The 14,076-nt window shown below is 40.9% G+C and overlaps 1 protein-coding gene across 1 annotated transcript; it reads right to left on the bottom strand.

Moving 5' to 3' along the window:
- Positions 1 to 6,385: 6,385 nt before the first annotated feature.
- map3k8 (mitogen-activated protein kinase kinase kinase 8) lies at positions 6,386 to 13,971 on the bottom strand. Its single transcript, XM_069667532.1, has 8 exons — positions 13,901 to 13,971; positions 12,956 to 13,321; positions 12,659 to 12,829; positions 11,032 to 11,293; positions 10,036 to 10,142; positions 8,583 to 8,735; positions 7,501 to 7,747; positions 6,386 to 7,413 (listed from the first exon to the last, which is right to left on the bottom strand). The coding sequence occupies exons 2-8, from the start codon at positions 13,292 to 13,294 to the stop codon at positions 7,289 to 7,291; spliced, it is 1,404 nt and encodes a 467-aa protein (XP_069523633.1). The 5' UTR covers positions 13,295 to 13,321; positions 13,901 to 13,971; the 3' UTR covers positions 6,386 to 7,288.
- Between the last annotated feature and the right edge of the window lie 105 nt (positions 13,972 to 14,076).

The following is a 14,076-nucleotide window of genomic DNA, read 5'->3' as shown; positions in this document are numbered from 1 at the left end:
TACTGGTTGCCACCATCTGTTTGAGTGAGTTTACCCACCAGATCCATCCCAACTAGTTTGAAAGGCTCCAATACCTGTGAGTACAAAAAACAGCATTAAAGGAATGTGTTGGAAAGTTGACAATGTATGGCATTATTGTCATGAGTTCTTATTGTTTAATTTTGTATTTAATATATTGTGTTCTTGTCTTGATTTAGTCTTGTTTAGTTATGTAATTCATTTGTGTTTCATTGTCTAGAGATTTTCTCCTTGAGTTCTGCTGTCACAGTCCTGAGTTTGGTTTTTAGTGTTTCCTGTTTTATTTTGTAGTTCTTGCCCTATGTATGTTTTGTCTTGTTCTCCTTCCTGCCTTTGTGTGTTTTCCCGCCTGTTTGATTATGTGCCCTGCCCTTATTGTTTTCACCTGCTCCCTTGATAGTCTCACCTGTGCCCGATTAGTTTCACCTCCCCAGTGTATTTAGTCTTTGTCTTCCCTTGTCCCTGTGCTAGTTCGTTGTCATCCACCGTGCGTGAGTCTTTGTCGTCCTTCTCTGGAGTTTTGTCGTTGGTCCATGTCCATGCATCTTGTTGTCAGTACTCTCAGTCTTCCCTGGATTTTTCACCTTCTGTTTTATTTGGATGACTTATTGCCTGTTTTGTTTGGACCTTTTTACCATTGGATTTTGTTTGCCTGCCCCCTTTGGATTCCTCATAAGAGTAAGCCTTTTGTTTCGCCTTGTGCCTTTTTGTTTAAAATAAATTCTTATTTCCGTCTGCATCTGGGTCCTCAACCTTTTGTTTAAACTCGAAACCCTGACAATTATTTCCTTTACCTGTATTGGCTTGTACTCCTGCTTTTCCATGATGACCGCTCTCCTGGCCTGGCACTGTGGACATTGGTTAATCTAAACAGACAAACGTGATTTCAGGATTATGACAAATGTTATGGACATTAATTTCGCACTATAGAAAACTAGCAGTAGTCATTTGAGCATTTAGTAGGCCTATGAGGAATTATCAGCTGAAAATTAAATTGCAGAATGTTATGTTTTCTATACACACACACCGTATTTCAGACGTTTGTGCACTACAACAACCTGAATGTTAATTCCTCCCCAAAATTTAGGACATGGTTACCAACTTACCCTCTTGCGGATGTCCTGCTCCATGCCAGGCCAATAAAAGCGACGAATGATGGCACCTTGAGTTTTTTCAACACCACAGTGTCCGCCAATTTCACTGGACTGAAACTCAAAGATTGTGCTTGCCTCCTCTGCACTCTGCACAACCTTGGCAAGATGCTCTGATCTGTCCATTTTGCGCCTGCAGATGTAGTGCAGGTTGCCGTCTGCAATTAAAATGTAATTTAAAATTTTTGGGAGTTTTACCATAGCAGATGCTCATTGCTTTCTGAAGTACACATGGCATGCATCCTTACCTTTCATCCTGAAGGTGTCAGCTCTCCTTTTAATGACAAATTTGTCCTTGCTCGCTGACCCTTCAGGATATCGGTTGTGGAGTTTTACATCCAGCACCTCTCGAACTATTTTAGGATCCATTTCTGTCCCTCTCTACACTTACCTCCACCTGTCTCACCTGTCTCTTTTCTGCCTTCTCCTTCCTACTCCCACCTCTACCTCCCTACCACACCTTTTCACACACTAACAGATACAACAAGCACAATGACAAATACACACAGACCACACTGTCACAGACAAAACAAACCTGCTATAATAGCCTCACAAAAACACACAAGCACAACTTCAACACTCACCTGTCTCCCACACTGTCTCCCACACTGTCTCGCTGTCTCACGCTGTCTCTCGCTGTCTCACACTCCCACGCTGTCTCACACTCTCACGCTGTCTCTCGCTGTCTCACACTCTCACGCTGTCTCTCGCTGTCAAACTGTCTCTATCCAAACTCAACAAACCCACAAGTTTGTGAAACGATGTTCAAGGCTATATATACTCCCCCCATGCTGATTAGCCTACATTAGTGTTGTCACACAAGTGTAGCAAATGCAGCGAAATCAAAGCTGACATTAATGTGTAATTTGGATGCACGAGTTTGTTTTCTCATGGTTTTAGAATGTCATTAAGGTGAAGGAAATAAACGTCTGTATGGTTTCATATGAAACATGATCGTAGTAGACAGATGTTGAATCACAAGTTAATATGGGCGTTTCACGTTGACATCACACTACTTCCAGCTGAATGTGAACATATATTTTTCACTTACAGGCTGTATTAAGGCAGAAACACATCTCATATTAACTTCACATTAGATTATAAAGACAAGCGATAGTAATGTAAGACTGACAACAAGATTTGTTTGGGAATAATTTATTGACGTTTGCATCGTTTTTAACAGGCATCGAAAAAATCACCTACGTTGACGCACACGTAAATCAATTCTTGTCAGTAGCAGTACTTAATGTAGGCTAATTATTATCGGGGGCACAGTAAATATAAATTAACTTTACATCAGATTATAAAGACTAGTGACATAACACTGAAAACAATAATTGTTTCTGAATAATTTATTTACGTTTGCATTGTTTTGAACAGGCATCGACAAAGACACCAACGTTGACGTTCCATAGTCTTCGCTCTGAACATATCAAGTTAATTCAACACCGATAAGATTTATACCCACGATCAGACACAAAGCCATACAATATTTTTAATTACTATTTCATTGTACATCTTACTTTGGATGAGCGACGTGAACCCGACAACATGTGGTACCACACACTTTGTCTACAGAGGAAGCAAAGCAAAGCCTGCGACAAATAGTCAAATATATCTGATTATTTTTGTCTTTCCTTCTGTCACAGTATCTGCAATATTTTCTGTGGGTCTAAATGATGATGGGTAGAAAAGTAGCCTGTTTTGTCAATATATTGTAAAGCTACTTTATTGTTTGGCTACAATATAAAATGCTACGGATCGCTCACCTTAGATGCAGAAGGGTTTTATTGAAGCATTTACAAAAGACAAATTCTGGCACTGGGAATCGTATTCTCTTGTGTCCCCGATGTCCCCGATGTCTCTGTGGTGGTTTTGTGAAAAATTAGTATTGAAATTAATAGTGACAGCTGAATTCTGGCGTTTCCGAGTACGACTCCAGCGTTCGTAGTTTTGCTTTTCTATGCGGACAGATGACGGTTATTGTCGAAATGAAGACAGCTGATTGTTCATGTATTCTGGTCGAGACCACCATGAATGTTGAAATAAATCCTTTCATGTCTCAAGATACAGCGAAAAGACTGTAGTTATCAATACCTTTATTTCCTGGTTAGTAGACGTGGGGTCCTAAAAGGCCACGCCCACAACACATCTGCCGTACTATCACCAGTCAATCCAACCACCAGTTAATCTTGCACACAGGCGCTAACGCTAGGCTAAATTTCCCTGCACAAATAACATAATAATACAGAACGATAGTAACTGGTAACTGATGTTATCACATGTAATGTTGTGTTCTAGGATTAGGCAAACTAAAAGTACCTGTCCAGCAGAAACTCCACGACCATCTCATCTCTTTTTAGCTCCGGATGAAGCTGCATTAGCCTCCTCCATTGCTGGAAAGCAGAGCCGATGTTGACTCGAATCTTGCCTCTTGCCGCATCAAGCTCTTTCTTTATGGCAGCTTTTTGTGAAATAGTCTTCTTTGATCTGATAATTTTCTCTGTGGGGGCAGCTGATGATGGAAGTGGCGGCTTGCCTTGGTCAGTCATTGTCAGTTCTCCGTTCCTTGCTCTCTCTCACCGCTCCACTGCTCTGCCAGAGAGGCGCGCAACTTGCGAGCCATGAGAGCGGTGCAACTGGGAGGGACGCGGCGACGGATGACAGACAGGAAGCTCGGCAAATCAATTTACTCGGACCGAATAAAATGATTGGTCAGACTTTTATCAGAAATATATGAGAATTAAATATTGATGAGTTTCAACGCCTAGTGGATTTCTTTTACATTTTATTGTGCTATACGCTTATTAGGAGCATTTTATGATTACAAAAGAAAAGTGTAAAAATGCCAGAAAGGTAAGAATTGCTTTAATGTACTGTTCCTAAAAATGGTGAGTTTTCAAGACTTGAAGGACAGGTTTGCTCCAAGAAATCAAGACTTGTTTAGATATTTTCAATTGAGAGAATATCACAACCGAAGGATTAAGGATTAACAGGGAGGCATCAGAAGAAGAGAACCCAGTGGTGGAACTAATGGTCAAGGCATATAATGAAGAAACATCAAGGATTATTTCTACGCTTTATCATAGCTTAATGGCATGTCAGGCCAATAATGGGGGGTGTTATGAGCTGGTTTGGACACTAGAGGCCAGAGTTTGTTTAGAGAGAAGACTGGTAAGGATCAGAGTCAGTCTGTAGATTTGTTATGTTTTATCAACCTGAAAATGTTCCAAATTCTTCCAAATTTATTGAAATTCTTATAATAATAATGCTTATTTAAAAAAAATCTAAAAATAGCCGAAATGTTAATGGTCCATTAAAGCAATGTTATGTTATAGTTTAATTGGTTTTAACTTGTTTTTCTTGACTGTGTGATACTTGGTGCCAATGTTGCTCCCAGGAAGTGGTCTGATGCTTTCATAATTCTGCAGCTGTCTTCAGGATCAAAGAGACAAAAAAGATAATCTTGTCAGTGGTTTTCTAAAGCGGGGTACACACTACAAGATAATCGGGCCTCAATTTTGGGCCCGATTCCCTCTTCCGACAATCGAAAGCAAAGTCCTGATTTTTTGATGGTTCTAAAGATGATCTTGCCAGATGTTCCTGTGGTGTGAGGGATGTCAAGAGTGATTTAACTTCCCCCAATCTGCTCAGAAGGCCGTCGTGGCTGCCCCCGATTTCAAATAAATAAATATTAAACGTTAAATATTAAACGTTCAATATTTACGATCCGTTATCCTGTTATGTGGGGGGAACTACGATGACATCCGAGCAGGCAGTCTGTGGATTGTCACGTGGAACGAAACAATAGCCAATGGGGAAGCAAGCTGACTGAAGACAGAAGCACAACAACCGCAGCCATGGCAACAAAAGCAAACGGGGAGCATAAAGTAACATGTACATTTAAATAGTGCATTGTGGGGGTTGTGATTATCTGCTGAATTATGAGCTAAAAACTTGTATCTGCAGGAGGACTTTGGCCTGTGCGATTCATAAATCGGGGATTAATCTGATTAAAAAGTTCTTTATATATGTTAAATAACAAAAAGGGGATAAAATGTTAGGTAATTCATTCAAGAGCAAGAAGTACAAGCACATGTTTTATATGCAATACCAGCAGATGGTGGTATTCGTCTTTGGCAGTCATTGGAAAACCATTGAAGATCACTGTCGAAGCTACCGCTTTCAGATTTGACTCTGAGGCTAGAGCCTTAACAGCGGACAGAGCTTCACGCCCACTCACATGTCATGCTTTTAGAAAGAGGAAGAGTAGGCCTTGGAAACAAATAGGAGAAAAACTCTTCACACTTTTCAAACGCTTGGGTTCCCCTGATGCAAAATCATTAGTAGATACATTTAAAGGTAGGAAGGAAGAGGCCTTTGCTTAAACTCATTTATGGCTTATCTGTGTGATATAGTCTCGAGCGTGGGAATCCAGAAAAGCCCAGTCTAATTAGCTTCCAATGAAATGTTGTTTTGGGGTTTTTCACCCTTTAATTGGTCTTTCTGCTGACATGTTCTAGAATAAGCCAACTCTATGAAGCAGCAACATTATCAGTCGTGCAGTATTTTCCTTCTCGTGGGGTAGTTAGAGCGTCCCAAAGCAGTACTTTGGATGGCTGACTTCAAATCAAAGTGCAGTGGTGGAGCTTTTAGATTCTACTTCTTTACACGTTCTTCCTCAATTAAAATTCCTTCGTTGAAAGTTGTACTCAAAAATACAAAATTATGAAGAGAAGATCATAATTAGAATAATGAACTTAATATACGTCATGCTTTTCCAGTGTATATAAATTATAAAATCATTTTGAATTCTGTGTTTTTGATTGTAGTTCAACAAATTTTGAAGTTTTAGGCAATTTAATATCAACACCCTTTCATGTAAACCACCGTGTTTAACAAATGATAAGAAAAAGGGATGCAGAAAAGATGCAACATGTTCCACTTGGCTGAATCTTATTTCTTTTTTTTTACCCACCCACTCTCCACCGCAAAACCATGTTCCCTAAGTAACAAACAAAACTCTTCATGTTCCATTAACACTAATCAGTGGTCATGGTTGTCATTTTAAATACCAAATCTTTGCTCACAGTTTTAAAGCTAGAAGTTCCGCAAAGATTAATGCTTGTTTGGTAGAGATGGTGCCATATACAAGCTGTGTGCCAATGTTCCCAAAACATAAGGGGTTGAGCATTTTTTACAATATAGACGTATAGACAATATAGGCTTTTTATTTTATTGCATTTATTGCTTAATAACGGACACATTTTAATTTTTGGCAGTTTAAAGGCTCAATACTAAAGAAAACAGAATTAACACAGTCGTTTTGTTTTTTTACTGAAAAGCACTTATTCAGGCCAATCACATATATATTGGTATCGGTGTACATGTTTTCCAGGGTGTGCCTTTGAAAACTTTTTTACACAACATATTTAAAAAACAATGCTTAGGATGATTTTGAAATATGTCATCATATAAATTGCCGTAAAGCAGCAATGCAACATCAGTGCACTATCAACAATTAAAGGTCAACTTTCATTCCAAGTTTAATATTTCCTATATTTGCTGCTATAATCTGTAATCGATGTATTCTTCAGTATCAGCCTCAAAAATACCTGATCAGCGAAGCTCTAAAAAGCACAGCAAGCCTCATCTCACTGGATGTACAGAACACAAATCAGATCTCACATGCATTCCATAGAAGTTGCATTTGCATAGCATCATGATACTAGTAAAATTCCACAAGAATTAACAAGAGGAAGTCCATAAAGAACTATATATCATACATGTTTGCGTTGTGCACACATGCCTTAACAGATAGCTTACATATTTTAGTGCTACAATAACATATTTAGACTTTGTTGTATAAGAAAAATTTGATTACTAACACATTGAAAAATAGCTTGTACATTAGTTTACAGTTTATAATACACAATGCATCTCTTACAACCACTGTCCTGCAGTGTTGTCCATTTTCAATTACAGGTCTCTTGTAAACAATTGCAGTCCATTAATGAGCTGTTCTCCTCTCTCAAATATCTATCAGTCCTTCAATAATGGAGAGTGAGCCATACTTTGAAAAAAGTTCAGCTTCATTTATATTGAGCTGGGGTCCGCTGCTAGCCATATTCTGAGGTGGGGGGCCCTGTCACCAGTTTAGAGTAACCTGACAAGGCCCCCAGGTCAATGTACAGGGATCCCTTCCTCCTCATGTGACCAGAGTCTTCAGAATACAGAGAAGATTCTATAGAAAGAGAGGAGTACATGTTTAGATTATGTACCTTATCTTTGATCATTGGTACCAAATTATCTTCAACAGCCAGGTCCTTACCCTGTGTGGTGTCGGGATGCTGGCTCTGCTGCCGCAGCATGGTGTGGTTGGCCTCCTCCAGAGCAGAGTCAAGGCTCCAGCAGCGCGGTTGATCCTCCCTGGGTGGGTTGATGGCCTCATCCTTTAAAAGCTCAGTTGCTGAGCTCCGCAGGGCAGGGTTCCTCTCCATGGCTCGCTCCAGGAAGGAGCGGATGGCCAGGCTGCAGTCCTCCGGTATGTCTTCCAGAGGGGGGGCCTGCTTGTGGATCTGTTGGAAGTGAGATAAGGGAAAATATGCAATTCCAATTAAACCAAAAACAACAGGTTATGTAGAACTCATCCAGCAGCCGTGACCCCGTTTCATTGTAATCAGCAGCTTTTAAAACAAGTTTAGCTTTGGTAAAAAGGAAACAAGCAAACATAGCAAGGCTCGGTCTGTAGAAGAGACAGAACATTACTTCTCCATGACAGCAGTTTCAAGAGGAAGTGAGTAATACTCTAAATCAAAAGAGCTAATAGTCATTTCAAAAACAGAAACGGGACCTTTTGAAAGCAAAGAACCCATGTAATGGAAAACCTTTAAAAAACAGAAGTAGTGTCTGACTAAATGGGCCATAGATCACACGCTGTGATCAGTCAGGTTAAGTCTTTTTTATCTTGTGATAATCTAGGCTGGGGAAGACCGGAACAATGTCATAGAAAAGTGTGTCACTTTTTCAAATGCAGCAAGACACAAAATACTTTGGCTGCATGGAGGTCTGGTGCAAAAAGCAATGCTAGTGGCTTTGTTAGGGTGTAATTCTATATGCAAAGAAAACCAATCTGAAGCTGCAGTCCAAGCATTTACATGTATATGAAGAAGTTTAGGTGAAATCAATTTTCAAAGATGTGCCTTTCCCCCTCAAAATTAACTCATTTGTCTTAGATGAGAAATCATAGGAATTGTTTTGCAAAAAAAGCTTCATCCTCTGGGGTCCATGAATTTGGGGGTTAATTGTCTTTGCAGTCAGTCTAATATTCAGGTATATTTCATTATGGACAAAGGTTATGAACTAATGGACCAACCAATGACCATTGTGCATAAAAAAATGTACAGCACTTACAATGTAAAGGTAAGATGGGTAGGCGGTGCGTGGGTATCTCTGGACCCATGGAGGGCTCCCAGTCTGCATGTGGATGATGGTGGTGCCCAGGCTGTAGATGTCTGTCTTGGTGCTGTGTCCTCGACACAGAACAACCTCTGGACTCATGTACATCTAAACGAACAAAGTATAACGTGACATGAATCAGATACAGTGGGGCTGCAGAGGATGTTAGAGGTGTTAAGAAGTTCCTCTTTTATTGTTCTCCAATTCAAATAAAATTCAGATATAACTGAAGATTAACCAGTGCTTCACAACAAAGAGGAAATGGCATCAAGCTGAAAGTGGTGTTTCCGTTTCAAACTCTGGACCCATGCTGTTGGTGTGTGTCAGGGTAAGGAGAGGTCGACTCTGGAGTGTGAAAAGTAAACGCACTACCATGTCTTTCTCTGCTGGAATTTCCAGCCTGATTTCCCATGTTAATGTTAGCCCGAGCAGCCCAGTGTATCTGCTTGCGCTGTCTCTCTTATTATTACTGCTGGTTGCCTGCCCTGGGACTTTCCACAAGCCAAGCCATGAGAGGCCCAGGGTGCATGTTCACAGACCTGTGCACACTGACAAACAAACAGGCCAATACATGGGAAAGCTAGACAGATACATGATGGGAAAAAAGCCTTGTGGGAAATCTTTTGAATTAATCCTTGCATTTTCCACAAATGCTAATTACATCTGCACTGAGAAGCCCGAGCATCAGCAGACTATTATTAGCATTGTTAAAAGTCATTGAGTGCACTGACTGCTCTGCAGAAACACTTGCCAATCATTGACTTTCTATAATTATTTTGGAAACGACAGAGACAAGTGCCGACAAGTCTTAGGTTTTTCAGACCATGGGGAAGTCTAGCCTGAGACGTGACTAAAGAGTGCTGCCTCTTGTAGGAAAAGCACACAAATCATCAGCCCAAACATTGATTGGACAAAGCAATTACATGAAAGCAAGACACACTAGGTCTCTGCATTCATTACAAACTTACAGTAGCAGCCTGTAGAGCCCTATTTGCATGGGACTGCCATTACCTAGGGACCTTTTGTAATTTGTGATTATTGCAGAGTCATCTGCGGGACTCTTCCCAAGAGGCAGAAAAAGAAAAGTACGGCGGTTTGGCTGGCAATGATAGACAAAAAGCTTTGACATTTGGCATTTTTGGTGCTTTCAGTAGGAGCAAGTTTAAATCAATCAAAAGGCAAAACAGTTATGTTTAGTGGTAGCCTATTAATAGTGAATGTTAGCCTTGACATCATATTAGTACGTATATGTTTATATCATATCAGTCTTTAAAACACAGACTTGGCTTATCATGTGCGAATGCGCAGTAAGAAACAAGGAGGGGGGTGGTCAATTTCTAAGTCGCATGAGGTCCCCTCCCGAGGTAATACTATTCCTGTGCAAATAGTGCTTTAAGACTCTTCTTACCTCTGTTCCTCTCAGGTCTCTGGGAGTGTATATATCCTCTGTCATCTGCACTGTGAGGCCAAAGTCCACCAGCACTGCCTTATCTGACATCAGGACGATGTTACTGGCTAAAGAAAACATAGAAATAACAGTTGTAATTTACACATTTTACAGAGACACTGGCATTGCTGTGCAGTTTGGTATTGAGGTCAAATGAAGTGACATATCAAAGATACTTGAGCTAGCTTGTGCTGTGTTTGCACTGATTGCAACTGGAAAAAGAGCACTGAAGCCTCCCAAGAAGAATTCAGGCATGTCTCATGCTTTAAGCAAAGGAATTTGACAGATAATTTGAGGGCAAGTCTTTTGTGAAAAGTCTCATCCTTACTCTTAAAAAACACTCAGAGGTTTAATGACATATTTTGATCGCAGGCAGGAAACACAAAGAACCACAGCAGCATGTCACAGGGCCAGTCTGGCCATGGTCGTTAGTCACTTGCCTCTCTGGACCCTCAATTAACCCAGATAGAACATGAGAAGAGGAAGGCTGGAATTTCCAGACACCAAACAGCCTTCAGGCCATGAGGCAGACGCACAGCTCTGGAGAATGCTTTGATGCCCGCAGCGTTACTGTGGTCTCACCACCGTGAAACTACCTCACATCTAACCTCAGCTGAGCCCCACCTACAGTAACCATCACGTCTTCTTGTAATTTAAGTAATTAGCTGCCAGATTTTTTTGTCAGTGTGACCTGGATACCTTTGAACACTCCCTCAAGTGTGTGTGTAAGAATCTCAATCTCAGATTTCTGTTGTCTTGAATAATTCACCTCTTTCCTTCTTGGTGCTTTACACGCTCAGCAAAAGTTGCATCTATCTGTGGCTTGGCTTTGACGTAAAATGATTAAAACTGACATTTCATAATTTCCTGACCTATTTGTACTACATGGCGCCATGCAGTACAACCCCCCTAAAAACACTCAACAGGTGAAAAACAATGCCTTTCTTTTGATCTTACGTTTAATGTCGTGGTGGATGACTTTGTGTGAGTGCAGGTACTCCAGGCCCCGCAGGACTTGTTTGGTCACCCAGATGATCTCGAACTCCCTCATGGGCCCACAGCTGTCCAGCTTCTCCAAGACAGAGCCGCCCTCTCCGGCCTCCATGAACAGGTGGACGTTCTGGTCCCAGAGCAGAGCACCGAAGAGTTCAGCGATGTTCTCATGGCGGAAACGGGCCTGAAACTCCACGTCGGCTGCTTTGAAGTTCTCCATAGGGATCTAGGAGATTAATGCTGAGATGTAAATAAATGCATCTTCACAAGTCTGAATCATCTTTCTAGTATATGCAGGGCTGTCCCTCACTCTGTACTTTAAACTAGTCATTTCTCTCTTTTTTCCATCTCATCTAAACACCAAACTCCTATATAAGCCAACATGAGCCTCATGTTTAACCTGTAAGACTTTAATTGTAAATAATCCTAGGATGTCACCCGGACATTTCCAGTCAGTAGTTTTCTAATATATCATTTTATTTGTGTCTGGTAAGCTCAAACTGACAGTCTCAATGTCTGTAATAATACTATATACTGCAAATGCAAAAGCTTTCATCAGTGGGCCATAGGCTCAGTCACCATTGTGTTACCTTATTCAGCCATAGATAGTGACTTAACAGACATTTCCTTTCATGAAAATCTTCAAGATTATTACTTTAAGTCAGTGGCCTCTCAGCCTGCAGCCTCTGAACCCTTTCCACAGCTCTCATCTGTCTTGTCAAGATGCGATCATTAGCTGCAGCAGCTAATTAGCTTAGTTTAACATAACACTGAAATCAGACTCAATCAGCTAGCTGAGCTCTGTCTGAAGGTACACCTCTAAAGCTCACTTATGAACATGTTTTTTGTTAAATCTGTACACAAACATTTAATGTAAAAACTATAATTTGTGGTTTAAGGGATGCTGGTCTGGCTGTTTTCCCGTGCTTTCGGTTTTTCTGTAAGTTAAGCTTACACAAGAGAGAACAGTATCTTCTCATCTAATTCCAACCAAGGGAACAAAGCACTTGTCCTAAACTATTCCATTAAAGCATGTCTGTTACATGATGGACCAGATTTTGAATGAAGATTAATTAATGACACTATCACCTCAAAAGCAGGAAATCTATTGTAACTAAGAAACGGAGCAAACAAACTAGTTCCAATACACCCTCTGGGTGTTAACAGTGTGCACAGAACACTGTGTCAACAAAGCAATCTGCTTGCCACCACCAACACCTGACTAGGAAGGAAACTATACCTTCGTCATTTGTCAAAACCTTCCATGTGAGAAAGAGTAAACACACTGTCACGTAGCCCCCTCTCACGTGGGGTTATTAAATATCCATTCTTGCATTCATCTTGGCCTATTTTGTAAGTTTTCTAGAAAAAACATCTGTTCTTCTTTAAAGTGCACTGTTCCTCTTTTACTCAAAAGAAAAACACACTAAATGTCATGTTGACATTCACATTCACTCAACAAACACAGGACTAGCCTCTGTGAGAACAAATAGTACTTGGCAGGTGCGTTATTTGGCACCAACAGAGCAGCAGTTTCGAGAAGTCAGCACAGATTGTTTCTAGATTCCAGTCTTTGCTCAGCAGGGCTTACCAGTTTGCAAGCCATTCTTTTTCTCGTGGTGGTGTCCTGAGCCAAGTGGACTTTCCCAAATGAGCCTTTGGGCACGAGGCCAGAGCCGTGATTCTTGTAGGTCAATTTCCATGGAAAGAGGACCACATCCTTGTTGATCTGGTAGTGGCCTTTTTTCACAGCCATGTACTTCTGCAAACAACATAAAGTAAAAAAAAAAAGAGAAAATTCTTCAGGTTCTTTGAGGGCTGATCATATAAACAAAACTGACTTTGATGCATGCAAAAATTCTGTTCTTATTATTGCAGTGCTTCTCACCTTGTTCAGCAGGACTCCCATCTCCTTAGGCAGGTTCTGCAGGGTTGTTGTCTGCATGCTAGAGAGCAGGTTAACAAAGGACAGGAGGTCTGTCACCGTCCCGTAGCGAACACCACCATTGACCTCATAATCCTCCTGCTGACCCCCAGAGCCCTCTGAGTCCGCCGCCTCCTCGTTCTCATCCATCTCCTCCTGGGAGAGTTCTTCCTCCTCAAATGACAACCTTTCTACTTCTTCCACCTCCTCAAGCTTGTACAGTCTCTCTGCAGCGTTGATGATGTCTTCTATATTCATGTGAGCCAACAGCAGTTCTACTCCATTATCATATTTGTAATCCATCTTGAAGCTTGACTTCTGCTGCTTGCTCTAAAATGAAACATGAGGGGGTCAGTTTATGGACATTTCTCTATTTGGTTCAGAGTTGCAAGAGATCCCGTAAGTGATTAGCTCATCTGGAACACAGGATACAGAGTGACACTTCACTGAAGCATGAAGCTTTGGTTCAGCGAACTGGGAGGGGCTTAACAGACTGTTTTCCAAGCAAATGAAGGGAGTTTCACAGTAAAGCTGGGAAGCCCCCAGGGAAGCTTAGACGTTATTTGACATCTGTAAAACACTAACTGCTGATAATCAGTTTGTGAAAAAGCTCATTAGAAGTCATTGCAAAATGTTACAGCACAGAAAACATCTGTCATTTTTCGAGACTGGGGTTTCCCTGCCAACAAAAGACGTGTGTAAATTGAACAAAAAAGCTACGAATATATACTAATTTTAATCGCAGTCTAAAAATGCCCAATCACAATACATGTAGGCCAGATGGAAAAAATATAGTAATGAACACGATGTTATACAGAGCTTATAACCAATGTATAAAACACATGTAAGCCTTCATGTTATTATGGATAACGTCACATGAGATAAAGAAATTTCAAAAACATGCAGTACCTCTTCCTTGGAGTCAGAAGCTTTACAGGATTATCGTCTCTCCATTGTGCGTCTCCGTCGCTGGTTGACTGACTCGCGGAGGTCGGACTGTGCTTGGAAGGAAGTAAACAGAGGAAGTGCATGCGATCAGCGCGTGGGAGGTGCGTGCGTTAATGTCAGGTGGCTACGCTTTACTC

This window comes from Semicossyphus pulcher, unplaced genomic scaffold (genome assembly GCF_022749685.1).
Source record: "Semicossyphus pulcher isolate SPU_LCO1_2020_fin unplaced genomic scaffold, fSemPul1.0.p SCAF_18, whole genome shotgun sequence".
Classification (NCBI taxonomy): domain Eukaryota; kingdom Metazoa; phylum Chordata; class Actinopteri; order Labriformes; family Labridae; genus Semicossyphus; species Semicossyphus pulcher.
This window is presented reverse-complemented; position numbering and strand designations above follow the sequence as displayed.

What these genes read in the sequence shown, in the direction of transcription:
- map3k8 (XM_069667532.1), bottom strand. Translation starts at nt 13,294, where the DNA reads ATGGATTACAAATATGATAATGGAGTAGAACTGCTGTTGGCTCACATG. An exon ending in GAGACCTGAGAGGAACAGAG is followed by an intron (nt 8,736 to 10,035) that starts GTAAGAAGAGTC and finishes TTGTTCGTTTAG; the next exon opens with ATGTACATGAGTCCAGAGGT. An exon ending in ACCCATCTTACCTTTACATT is followed by an intron (nt 7,748 to 8,582) that starts GTAAGTGCTGTA and finishes CACTTCCAACAG; the next exon opens with ATCCACAAGCAGGCCCCCCC.